The sequence below is a fragment of the Microtus oregoni genome, unplaced genomic scaffold (assembly GCF_018167655.1).
Source record: "Microtus oregoni isolate MIOR12 unplaced genomic scaffold, Mior012 000110F_ref0000174, whole genome shotgun sequence".
Classification (NCBI taxonomy): Eukaryota; Metazoa; Chordata; class Mammalia; order Rodentia; family Cricetidae; genus Microtus; species Microtus oregoni.
In genome coordinates, this window is record NW_024544728.1 from 1,114,873 (window position 1) to 1,129,109 (window position 14,237).

At 37.1% G+C, this 14,237-nt stretch overlaps 1 protein-coding gene across 1 annotated transcript in view; it reads right to left on the reverse strand.

The window, feature by feature from the left end:
* Nucleotides 1–14,237, reverse strand: part of LOC121443640 (A disintegrin and metalloproteinase with thrombospondin motifs 19) — a 167,443-nt gene that overhangs the window by 47,441 nt on the left and 105,765 nt on the right. Inside the window, exon 15 of the mRNA XM_041645465.1 lies at nt 4,375–4,495. Within this exon, the coding sequence (XP_041501399.1) occupies nt 4,375–4,495 (121 nt within the window). The remainder of the gene's footprint in view (nt 1–4,374; nt 4,496–14,237) is intronic.

Below are 14,237 nucleotides of genomic sequence, written 5' to 3' on the forward strand. Positions count from 1 at the left end.
TCAGGTTATTATTGATGCGCCTTTGGAGATGCATCTGCACATGCAGCAATAAGTCAATTTGCTCCTAGAGAAAATCAAAGAGGAAAAGGAGTCAAGTTCATTTGAACTTGGTGATGGAGGCTTTAAGAACACAGGCCTGAAAAGAACTATTCTCAAGAAGGGAATGACTCGGTTGACAGTGGTGTCTCTCCATGGTGGCCAAAGTTAGAGTTCTAATATAAAAGGAGACCTCAGACAGCCCACCAGTCACCCCATTCAGATCATTGTAAATCCCACAGCAAATAAATTTAGTGAAGTATGAAGAAGATATTAAATTTTAGGATTTAGAATTTTTTAAAAATTAGCACATAATGGAAGTAGTATATCTCAATTCTTGCTTGACTTTTACAATGATGTGGGATTCCTCTGTGTATGCTATGAATATGTTTTATTGCCATTGGTTAATAAAGAAACTAATTTCGGCCAATGGCTTAACAGAATATATCCAGGCTGGAAAAGATATATAGAGAGAGTAGGCAGAGTCAGTGAGTAACCATGTAGCCACCGCAGGAGACAGACACTGGACACCGGATGGAACCTTACTGGTAGGCTACAACCATGTGCTGATACACAGATTAATAGAAATGGGTTTATTTAAGATGTAAGAGCTAGCTAGAAATATGCATAAGCTAATAGGCCAAGCAGTCTTTTAATTAATAGAATTTCTGTGTGGTTATTTCAGGAACAAACAGGCAGTTTCTGCCTACATAGCCATGAATAGAATTACATGGCAAATCAGAGAAAAAGTAGTCTCTAAAATCAGGGCTGTGCATGGAAAAATCTTCAACTGGATTGGTTAATTATACTGATTTTCATGAAAGGGGGAGAAATGTATTGAAAAATAATGACATATGAAGGTAGAAAGTCATGGGCGGGGTATTTTCAGTACATAAGGCATTTGGGCACAATTGAGAATATATGTGTTTTAAAGGGAATGCAATAATGGCTAAGACATAGCTTAGAATTTGTACATGAAGTCACTAAATCTAAAGCTAGAAACTTGATTCTTTGGACAGGGGGTTCACACATAGAAGCCTTATATTGTACCACCAGGGCTGCAATCTTATCACCATCCTAAGATGCCAGTAGTAATCAGATTCTTCATGGCAATGGTAGCAGAGTCACAGGTAATATATTTTTAAGAGGTTCTATATGCTAGTCACCATTATTATTGCTTTAGATAGACTGTAGTATTTAACCATGATATTTCAGTAAGGTTAACTATTCTTATTTTGAATTTCAGATTTTTGCGTTTAAGATTTAAAGTTCAAAGTTTAGAGTTTAAGTCAACTGGTAATTCATATACAAACATTCACTACAATAAACAACCCTGAAATTTAGAACTCTTTAAGTCTCCAAAACTTTAGATAAGAACTACTCAGCCTCCACTGTACTCTCACGATGTCTTAGCTCATTCCACATTTCCTGCTAGAATGCACAGTTCCTAACTATAAAATAAAGTAGATGAGACCATGACTCCCCAACCCTTGTAGGAATCAACCAAACAATTAAAAACTCTAAGAACACACTTTCATAATTCAAACCAGTATGTTCATTTTTGTAGTGGAATATTAATTTAAGATGTGTTACATTTGTTTATGTTGTGGAACATTTGTTTAATGATGCAAAGATGTGTAGCTTTCTTTTATGTTGCATTTGTTTAACTCCGTGAAACCGGGTGACTTTGCCTGTGTAACACTTCTGATTGGTCCAATAAAGTGCTAAAGAGCTAATAGTGAGGCAGAAGAAAGGATAGGTGGGGCTGGTATGCAGACAGAATAAATAGAAGGAGAAATCTGGGAAGGAGAATCAAGGATCATGAGAAAGAGAAGTACTCCAGAGGCCAGTTATCCAGCAACAAATCCAACCACAGACTAAGAAGGAAAGAAAGATATATGGAAATAAAAAAAAGTCAAAGCGCAGAGGCTAAAGGTAGAAGGGATAATTTAAGAAAAACTGGCTAGAAATAAGTCAAGTTAAGGCTAGGCATTATTTTTTTTTGGGAGCTGGGTGGGGGGCCTCCCAAAGAGCCAAAACAGTGGGGAAAAAAGCAGCAAGAACACATTTTCTCATACAAAGAAGAATCACATATTTGACATCCATCTTCTTCCTATTGTTTACCAGATGCATGTACATCACTTCTCAACAGGACAAATATACAAGCTACCATACATTCCTTTAAGAAGCTATTCTAGGCTAGGCTTACCACGAAAAGTATAGTCACCACGAAAGATACAATAAACACACTAAAGGGAAAATAATAGCTCTCAAGTTTACTTTCTATCTCCAAAGGAAATGATTTATCAAACACTATATAGAGCAAAGGGACTAGACACACCCATGTGCATCAGCATGCTTGCTACTGATACAGTATCTACAGTGTGCATGGCCAACTGGGTGTAAAGCCTGAAAATCCCTTAAGAAATTCTAGAAAGTCCATTAACTGTAGGGATAAAAGAGTCTCTAGAGAAATAAAGAAAGCATTCAGAATGAAAAGTGACACAGAACTTTCAATGGTATTTCGGTATTTCTGGGGGAAACTGAAGCATTATTGCCACCAAATAAAGAGCTCCAAACCCCGTGGGCATCTGTATTCCCCAGAGCACAGATCACATGTGTACCAACTGTGTCAATGTTCTTTAAGAACAGAGTGTGTGATATGTCCTTGACCTTTCAGATCATGGCTCTACTTCTGTGACAAGACTTCTCTTGTCACAACTGTGGGAAGGGTTGGCAGGTTATTACATTAACATTTTTTAACTGAAGGATAGAGACTTTGTTTCAGCTAAGTGTATCTTGTCTCTCCTAAATGGGCACTGGACGATTCCATTGCTTATCTTATCCTGTTAGGGCAGAGCAAAACAAAAAACCACATTTAACCTCACAAAGGTTCATCTGATTTGCCTTCCAAAATGACTCACTCACTTGGAAAGACTCCAGTTTCCCTTGACTGTCCAACATAAGTTGATTGTTCTTCACAATATAACTAATTTACATTTTGTCATCAGAATTGATTTTTAACTAGAGAACTTAAGCTAAAGGTTAATGCAAGCAAGAAAATGATGGCGGTGAGAATAGTCACGAATAGAGGCTGGAGGTATGATTCAGAACGTAAAAGCACTTGCTTGCTCTTTCAAAGGATCTAAGCCTGGATCCCAGCACCCTTTCCAGACCTCTCAACTGCCTATAACTCTCCAGCTCCAGGCAGTCAAACGCCCTCTTCTAGCCTCTACTGACACCCTCGCACACATGACATATGCAGAAAGTTACACTAAGATTCATACATACACCTGAATAAATAAAATGCATCTTTTAAAATGAAAATTGTCATTAATGATGGCCCAATTGATAACATGTCCAGGAGAGGAGTTGATGAAGCCCAGAAAATATGTGCTTTACCCAGAAAGCTTGAGAAGTTGATATGTAGTGATGTATGTGTGTTTATTCATACGTGTATGTATATAAGTGTGTATCTATGTGTTTATACATATAGATGTGTGTTTATATACATATATATGAATTGTGTGTGTGTGTGTGTGTGTGTGTGTGTGTACACAATACTTGGGGGCTATTACAATTCAGTGGAGATACTGTCACTTTCTGTGGTGAGGAACTTTAACTCACTCTCCCACTCTCCATAGAACCTTTATATCTATTCCACCCTCCCATCTCCCGTTTACAGATGAGAAAAAAAGACAGTCCAGAGGGTTGGGAGTGGGTAGAGAGATAGGAGGAGAGGGAGTGGAAACTGAAATTGGTATGTAAAATAAAAAGAAAGTTTGTTTCCTTTTTTTAAAAAAATAAAATAAATTATAAAAAAGAAGACAGTAGGGGCTCTTATTACAATGTATTTGTTATTTCCCCCATGTCTGTATACCCTATTCTGAATTCCACTACTACTGTTTCAAATTTCAGCTTTAAAAATATTCCCCTTAAAATTTAGTAACAACATTATCAACAAGGGAAAGGAAAGCTGAAAGCCTGCATACTAATATTCTCAATGGTTGCTTCAAGCTGTTGCAGATCTCAATTTTTGTTAGGCATGCTTTTCATTGTTTAATAAGCATTCTAGAAGCCTGGTAACATAAGCTGATGCAAATTAGATTACTCTCTTCCTGCTCTGACTTCCAGAATTCACAACACATGACTTCATGTTTTCATTATTGAGAAAAAAGTGCATTCAAGTTTCTGGCTCATACCATAGATAATTGTATGTCATCACCAAAATTACTGAAAATATCTTCAGTAGAATGAAAACTGCGATCTCTAAATCAAATTTAATCTATTTTTTTCCACAAAACACTACAGTTTATTAATATTAAAAAAAACAGTTACCTGCCCCTCTGGTGTGATTAAAGTCACCTTTAATGACTTTGCATGATTTTCCATTGCCGTTGCATACGCCACAATGATCTTCCCTGGCAAGAGACCCCAGTAAACCATCACAACCAGCTTTCTGCAAAAAAAGAAGGGCATATATCAAGAGTTGAAGTATTCTCCTGGGCCTGCAGCCCTGTCTGTAAAGGACCACAAGCAGTTCTGTGCACTGCCCCCAGGTAGCAGCCTCCACAACACTACCTGAGGCCCTGGGGTCCTATGGACCTCACTCAGATAGTGACCCTCCACCCTGCCACTTTTCCAGCACCGGGGGACCAGTCGTGTGTTCCATACTGCTTCTGCAGGTAACTCCCCACCCCCTGACACACACACACACACACACACACACACACACACACACACACACCTAGCCCCTGCTACCTGTGGACCACCAGTTGAAACCTGTGACTGTGAGCCTTCTGCACATTTCTGGGAATCCTCAGTGAGCTCCTGATGATTCCATGTAAGGTTGGCTCCTGTACTCATAAGTTACACCAACTATAGCTAGCTTAGAACCACATCTGATACTCAGATGCACACCAAAACTGAGTGGACCAAAGACTGAAAATTAAGTATCAACCAAGCAGCCTAAACTCTGACAAATCTGAATAACAGCAAACTGAGATTTAAATGTCCACTCTACCAATGTTGGGACAGATATCCATAACAAAATATGTTATCAATAATGTAACTTCGGGTACCTTGGTCCCATAACAAAATCACAAAAACAAACACCCAAGAAAGTATATTCCCTCCAAAACTTAGCATTCTAATATTAATATTTTCTGAGAAAAGGAACTGACATGGTGCAGAAGACATTATTTTAAAATAGCAGTTGGGGATATATTCAGAGATGCAAAGAGGATATGAATAAATGTCAGAATGAAGACCATAAAAATAAAAAGAGTGAATGAAAGAAAGAAAACAATTCAATATGTGAAATGCATTTTAATAAATGGATAGAGATTATGAAAAAAACCCAAGTCAAAGATAACTTTAAATGAAAATTTCAGGAAGCCAAATAAAAACTCAGAAGAAAACTTTATCAATAGAATGGATCATATGGAAAAGGGAATATTGGGGTTTGAAAACAAAGTAAAGGAATTGGATCACTCAATCAAAGAAAAATGTTAAATCGAAAAACATTCAGGAACATGTACTAACTATGGGACACTAAAGAAATCTATCTATCTATCTATCATCTATCTATCTATCTATCTATCTATCTATCTATCTATCTATCTATCTAGAGGAGAGATAAAACCCTGGTCAAAGGTCCAAAGACTTTTTCCAACAAAATCATAGGAGAAAATTTCCCAGTCTAAGGAAAGAGATGCTTATCAAATGCAAGAAGCACAAAGAACACCAAAGAGACAGGACCAGAAAAGAATCCACATGTCATAATAATCAAAGCACTGAAAGTACAGACCAAAGAAAGGTCAAGTCACAGATCAAGGCTGACTCAACAGAGTCAAAACATAGCTTTCATTGACGATTTTAAGAAACTGAAGGGACTTGGACCATTATTTTTCAAGTTCTTAAAGATTCCAGATTCCAACACAGACTACTGTGGCCATACTATCCAACATAAACAAAGAATTAAGAAAAGCATTCTATGGTAAAGGCAGGTTGAAATAATGTTAAAATATGGGAATTAAATCCCATACTACCCTAGAAACTGGAAGGAAATCTTTGGACAGAAGAAAGAAATAAAGATGTCCAAGAGATGATAGTGAAAAGATAACATTAGCTAAAAGATAAAGTCTAAAGAAAATAAACACTATAAAATCAGCAAAATGGAAGGAACCAATATATAATTTTTAATAAAAACTTTGAATAACAATGCTATTATCAGTATTCATTTCAAAATATACAAGTTATCAGAAAGAAACTAGATATCAACAAAACAAATAATTCAATCCAAAACTGGGATGCAGATAAAAACAAAATTCTCAATATAAGAAACTCAAATGTCTAAGAAACAAATAAATGTTCAACCTTTTATCCCAGCACTCGGGAGGCAGAGGCAGGTGAATCCCTGTGAGTTCGAGGTCAGTCTGGTCTACAAGAGCTAGTTCCAAGACAGCTAGGACTGTTACACAGGGAAACCCTGTCTTGAAAAACCAAAGGAAAAAAGGGAAAGAAAGAAAAAGAAATGTTCAACATTCTTAGCCATTGTATAAATGCAAATCGAAAGTAATTAGAGATTCCATATTACACTTGTCAGAATGGCTAAGTTTAATAACCCAAGTGAAGGCTCATGCTGGTGAGGATGTGGAAAAAGGGGAACACTCCTCTATTGCTGGTGGAAGTGCACACTTGTACAGCCACTATGGAAATCAATATGGTAGTTCCCTCCAGAAATGGGACTGAATTTGTCTACCTTAAACCCAGTTATATCACTCTTGAGCACATACCCAAAATATACTCTGTCCTACCGTGAAGACACTTACTCAACTATGATCACTGCAGCATTAGTCATAATACCCGGGAACTGGAAACAACCTAGATGCCCCTCAATTAAAGAATGGGTACAGAAAATGTGGCACATTTGTACAATGGAGTATTATCCATCTGTTTAAAAAATGACATCATGAAATTTTCAGCCAAATGAACACAACTAGAAAAATTTTTATCCTGAGTGAGGTAACCCAGACCCAGAAAGATGAATATAGTATGCATTCACTTATAACTGTATATAACCATTAAGTAAATGATAATCGAGCTATAACCTGTAGACTCAAACAGGTAAGGTAAAGAGGAGAGGTCTAGGAGGATCTATGAATCTCCCTGAGAGGGACAAATAGAATAGATTTCAGGGGTGGACTGGGGGTGAGTGAGGATAGGAATGGGAGAATTTGGTGAGGAGGGGAAGGGGAAATAGGGTAGAGAGAGAGAATGTGGGGTGAGACAGCTAGAATTGAGGGGCGTTTGAGGGGTGATGTGGAAACCGAGAGCAATGGAAACTTCCTAAAGTATTTGAAGGTGATTCTTATAACAGGAACACTGAGTCTCAATTGGCCATTTATTTTCACCAAATGAGGCTTCAAGTAGATGGACTGGGTTACGTTCAATTGAGTTGCTGGCCAAAGTATTTCATGGAAATCACAGACAACCCAGACTGTTGCAAAGATAAAAGGTTGTGGAACTGGAGAGATGGCTCAGTGGTTAAGAGTACTGCCTGCTTATCTAAAGGTCGTGAGTTCAATTCCCAGCAACCACATGGTGGCTCACAACCATCTGTAATGAGATCTGGTGCCCTCTTCTGGCCTGCAAGCATGAATGTAGGCAGAATACTGTATACACAATAAATAAATAAATCTTTTTTAAAAAAAAGATAAAAGGTTGCTCTCCACAAACTGGCAGTGGGGCTCTGTTGCCAAAGACAACAACCATACAACCCACTGTATAAATAGAGAAGTAGAACTGGGGCCTATATGGAGCCTTTTCCCCTATATACTAGTGTCTTTGTTATGGGAAAGTACTCCGCAGGTACTTTCAAGGGAGAAATTTAAGTGCCAACACAGCCACAAAACTTCTGACCTACAATCTGTCCTACATACAAAAGATGCTAGAGCAATGGTGGCACAGAACTTGCCGGAGTAGCAGACCAATGTGTGATTTAACTTAAGGTCTATACTATATATTATGAGAAGGATAAGCAAGTTATACTTTGTTTGGGTAACTAAGAACCAGAGACCAAATTGCGCAGAGATCTATGGTAAAAGCCAACACTACTGGTGTAAAAACAAGTATCAATAAAATGACTCCTAGTTTTATATATATATAAATATATATATAATATATATATATATATATATATATATATATATATATAGAGAGAGAGAGAGAGAGAGAGAAGGTGGAGTCAAAGAGACACCATGTAGCTGCAGAAGGAGATGTCTTTAAATTGGGGACAGAACCTTACAGGTCAACCACAAGCCTTGTGGTAAAATACAAAATAATAGGAATGGGTTAATTTAAAATGTAAGAGTTAGTTCAAAAGAAGCCTGAGCTAGTAGGTCAAGCAGTGTTATAATTAATGTAGTTTCTGTGTGATTATTTTGGGTCTGGGAAGCCGGTAAGGAACAAGCGGTCTTTGCCTACAATCTGGGGTGGGGAGGTGCGCAAAAAAGCAGTAGAGGTGAGTGACATTGCAGATCAAATGGATCTAACAGACAAAACATTCTGTGCAAACACTAGAGAATAAAGTTTATCTCAGTAGCTCATGGAACTTTCAACAAAACGGAGCATAGAGTGGAACAGAAAAATAAACCATCTCTCAACAAATATAGGGAACAAATAATTATTTATATCTCATTTAATCTCAATAAAGTAAAAGTAGATATAGTAAATGTAATAAAAATCACGAAAAATATACAGTCATGGAAATTTAACAACACAGTTGGATTAATCAAAAAATAAAAAGAGAAAGTTAAAACTTAACTAGAGTAGAATAAAATATGAAAATGCAACATATTTAAATCAACAGGGTATAAGGAAGGCAGTCCTAAGAGGAAAGTGTTTACATTAAAAGTGAAATAAACAACTAAGCCATGTCCTCTACAGCCTTGGAAAAACAAAATCAAAATACCCCAAATAGTAAGCAGGGAGAAATGATCAAGATCAAAGCAGAAATTAATGAAATACGATTAAAAAAAACAATTAAAGGAAGATCTGGTTCTTTGAATGGACAAACAAGTCTGACAAAATGTTAGCAAGATTAGCAAAAAGAAAGAAGACCCAAGTTTATAAAATTAGAGGTTAGAAAGGAGATATTACAATAGACACCACTGAAATCCGGAGGTTGAGAAGAACACACTTAACAAAATTTCAATTCCACAAAACTGGAAAGTCTAAAGAAATGGAGGAGGAGTTTCCTAATGCTTCTGACATGCAGAAGTAATCCAGGAAGACATAAATATTTAAATAAATCCATCATGAATAGCAAGGTTGAGTCTGCAATAAAAATCCTTCAAACCCAAACCAGCCCAGGCGTAGGTGGATTTATTGCAGAGTTCTAACAGACTTTTGAGGAAGAACTGAAGCTGATGTTTCTCAGACTGTTCCATAAAATAGAAGAGTAAAGGCTGCTTCCAAATTCTTTTTACAAAGCCAGCATTACACTAACTCCTAAAACTCCTACAGTTGATAAACATGCTCAGAAAAAGCAGCAGGATGAAAAATTATACACAAAACAGGCAGCCTTCTACATACCTCAAACAATATCTTGCATTAAATCTAACCATGGAAGTGAAAGACCTATAAAATGAATAGTTTGGGACTATAAGGAAAGAAATTGAGGCGTATACCAGAAAAATACATCATGAATTGGTAGGATCAATAATGTGACAATGGTCATCCTACCAAAGACAATCTATAGATTCAGTAATTCCCCATTAAAATTCTAATGCAATTCTTCACAGACAATAAAAACACAACCTTAAAATGTATATGAAAACACAAAAGACCCAGAATAGACAAAGAAACCAAAGGAACAAAAATACTGCTGAGGTATTACAATCCCCAATTTAAAGACATATTACAGAACTGTAGCAATCAAAAGATCGTGGGGTTAGCATCAAAACAGATGCATTGTACAATGAAATAAAACTGATTACCTCGATATAATTTACACTCCTACAGACACTCGTAAAAAGAGGCCAAGAATTCACATTGGAGGGAAGACAGTGCCTTCAACAAATGGCTCTGATTCACCCGGATAACTACATGTAGAATGAAATATGTAAATCCTCATCTTTCACTCCACCTAACTCAACTGCAAGAGGGCCAACAATCTCAATATAATTTCTGGTAGGGGAGAATTGGAGAAGACACTTCAATTGATAGATACAGAAAAGGACTTTCTGAAGAGGAGCCTGGAAACATAAGTATTAAGACTAACAGTTAGTAAATGTGTTCTCATTAAATAAAGACTTTCTACACAGCAAAGAACAAAATCAGTCAAATGAAGAGGCAGCCAGAAAATTAGGAAATAACCAATTTTGAGTATATCAGTCATATATCCAAAAGTGAATTAGAGTCTAGAATATATGAAGTACTTAAAACATAAAGTTAAATACTAAGAAAAACTAAGCAATAGTTCTCTATTGATTGAGTTGCAACATCAGGGAAATTCAAGTTAAAACTACTTTAAGATTTCATTTTGCTCCAGTTAGAATGGCCAAGATCATAAAAACAAATGACAAAAAACACTAGCTTGGATGTGTAGAAAAGGAACACTTTCTCACTGTTAGAAGAACTGCAAACATGTACTATGGAAATCAGTGTGGAAATTCCTCAAACGTCTAGAATAACTCTATCAAATAATTCAACTATACAACTTTTGTGCATAATCCAAAGGACTCTTGCCATCCTCACAAGGCTCCACAATCAAGAAAGAAGAGAAGGCGTAGAGAACCAGAAGGGATAGTTCCAGGAAAGGAGGTGTTTTCAGGACATGGCAGGGCAGTTTCATAAGCTAACTCATAGCAGGTATGAGTTTATAAAGTCAAGCAAGAAAAAAATCCCAGCAGGTGGCAGAGATGCTTATGAAGTGCCATCCCTAGATGAAGAGCTATGGATACTTGGGAAGGGAGATGTACTTTTCATTAGAAATACAATCCATTTGCCAGTACATGACCCTACACCCATGTACACCCTGGCAGCACTAAGTGAATGCCGTGAGTTTAAAACAAAATATATGAAATTGGAAGGAAAAAATGGGAGGTGGGATAAAGGAGGAACTGGGGAGGAGGGAAGGTGGCATGAATTTTGATCACAATACATTATATGCCAGCATGCAATTCACAAACTAACAAAATGAAAACTGAAATACTTTTGTTAAAAATTGAGTTGTTGCCTTCCTCCCTTTATTAAACCATTGACTTAAGGTGAGCTTCATCTCTAAAGATCAGGTTCCTGAGAGGCAAATGATCAAACTGTTACATTCTACACTGCAGATAATGCCCAAAACTCACGTCAAATAAAAAAAAAAAAAACTGGCAAATTGGCCAAATTGTAAATAGTGGTGAGTGAATTCTTCTTATAGTAAATTTTGAATGGTATCCCAAAGAGTTTGGAAAATGACACAATTATTGAAGAAAATGAAAGTATTGAGGAAAATGGAAGGACTTAGGTTCTGGTCCCATATGTTCATGTTACTGAGCGACTGAATTTCAACGCATGGGTGGCCTAACTTCCGAAGCAAAGTGAGTGCAGGACCTCGTAAACCCGAATGACACAAGGAAGTGTGAGTTGCTGAAAAACTCATCTTTATATGTTCCTAGAACTATTTTGTCTGTAGAAAACTAAGACCGAATACATTTGCTATTTTCTATTGAATAACTATTGCCTGCCACTGATACTAGGAGATATGATTCTATTTTCCCAAGTTGAGTATCCATACACCAAGGAAAATTTCGTCTATCAATACTTCAAGAAAGCCACAGAGAGGGCTGGAGAGATGGCTCCCTGATTAAGAATACTGCCTGCTCTTCCAAAGGTCCTGAGTTCAATTCCCAGCAACCACATGGTGGCTCACAACCAACTGTAATGAGATCTGGTGCCCTCTTCTGGCAGGCAGACAGACACACAGACAGAATATTGTATATGTAACAAATAAATAAATAAATAAATAAATAAATAAATAAATGAAAGTCACAGAGAGACCCTCCTCCATAGAAAAGATTCAAAAGAGAGACAGATAATTAATAAGACAAGTGACCCCTATATATGGGAAAATTTTAAATACAAAAAATAGAAACAAAATCAAGGATCTGTTTGTGACTGATATCGAAACTGTTAGGATCTGGAAAGCACATGGATTATTAAAAACAGCTAGCGATGGATGTTCACAGAAAGCAAAAGACATGTGAATGCTGCTTATGGAGGCATGCTTTCCTCAGAGGGCCCAGCAGCGTCAAGGCATAGAGCAGTGCTTAGCAGAAGGTTTTGGTCAGCCAGGCACGCTTATTTCAGAAGTGGCCATCATAGGATGTTCTTAAAATACAACATATGTGGAGGTCACAGAGCAGGAGTCAGGAACACCTGAGTGCTGGCTAAGAAAGCAATCTGCCCTTTGTGTTTTAGTGGAAACATGTAGGATAGGACGAAAGCCTATCTGGATAGCAAATAAGATAATCAAATACATAAGATAATCAAATACTTAAGCAGTGAAAATAGAAGTCTTTGTGTTTTACATCTGGTAGGCTCAGTATACACATATGAACCTGGAAGCAGAAGATGAATGGCTCAGGAAGGCAATACCCATTCACCTGGGGCAGGTATGTTAAACACCCCTGGTGTGTTGATTGTGAGCAAATGGCTGGATGACCAGGCCATTCCTTATCTTTGCAGCAACAGAAACTATAATGGGCTAAACAGGTTTCTCCATGAAACCCCTTTAGGATCTCTGTATTCATCATATTCAGGTTTCCAAACTCAGGTTGTGACTTTACCGTTGAGATTATAAACAAAGCAAGCTAATCAAATTCCCAGTTTTCAGAGCACTTTCAGAAAATTCTGCATGTTTTTCATCATACTTTGACCAAATGATGCATTTTAATTTTAAAAAATTAATCTTGATATATCTTGATGCAGACAGAAGCCACATGCCATTTCAGAGAATTCTACTGAAATTATAGTAATCAGATTCATGGGAGAATTTTGGTTGGCATAATTTTACTGTCTAGCACAAGGTTCGATAAAATGTCATGGATATATAACACTGTGATGTGACGATTAGAGCTGTTCGGACTGTTATATCCAATACATACAATTACCAGTATTAATATTTACAAATAAATCCATTTACAAATACGCTAACCAGACAGATCCCTATGTCACAATGAAATAAAACTACAAGTTTAATTATATAACGTATAAATCTGAAAGCAAAATATGTATAGTCAGTCATCAGTAGCGATGTTTCAAGTCACAGACATGTTCTGTTGATGTGTGTGACAGTACCACACAGCCCAATTTTACAGTTTACAACATCGTAGCAGAGTGCAAAATGTTGAAACTGGAACACTCAACTTGTATGAGGTTCCAGTTTCTAACTCTAAGTCTATAGCATGTTTTAGGTCACGGATCGATCCATGCAGAGCTTGTGTGTGTTCAGCTGTGTATTTTGTCTGTGGTATGGTTTGGGAAATCTTTATGCAATTTTCAGAGAACTATATGGAACAAATTTACTGGCCATTGTTCTAACAAGTAAATTTGCAAACCACTTAATGCATGTGCGTATAGCATGTATGATTTGCTGGAGAACATGATTTCCCAAGAGATGCTGCTGCAGCTGCAGTACAATTACACTCAGCTAATTTTCTCACGTCTCTCCCATTTCTAGAAAACACATCAGAAATTGCTTAGAAAAAAATAGCAACAAAATAACTCACAAACAAACTAATCCCTATTGTCCTTAAGATCACATTTACTTCCAGGGTCTGCCTTAGTACACAGACCACACACACACACACACACACACACACACACACACACACACGTACGTCTAAAGACAGAAAGGTCTCTTTTCTCAGTTCCCAAAGTGACATCTCTGAAAAAACAGCCCGTAAGAAGTCCTTATGGGGTCAATATTTCCCCTGTGCCCAGTCCTCTCCCCATGTTCACAGAGATGCTCAACTCCTGCATATTAATCTTCCAGCTGAAGAAAAACTGTGATAGTGTCAGAGTTGTGAAGTTTACATTATAACTTTTGATCTTACCACTGTGCTATTCATGCTCATTTGACTGATGAAAAACTGGTGTGGGAAGTCCTTCTGCATATGTGTTGCTTTTATTGGTTAATGAGTAAGGAA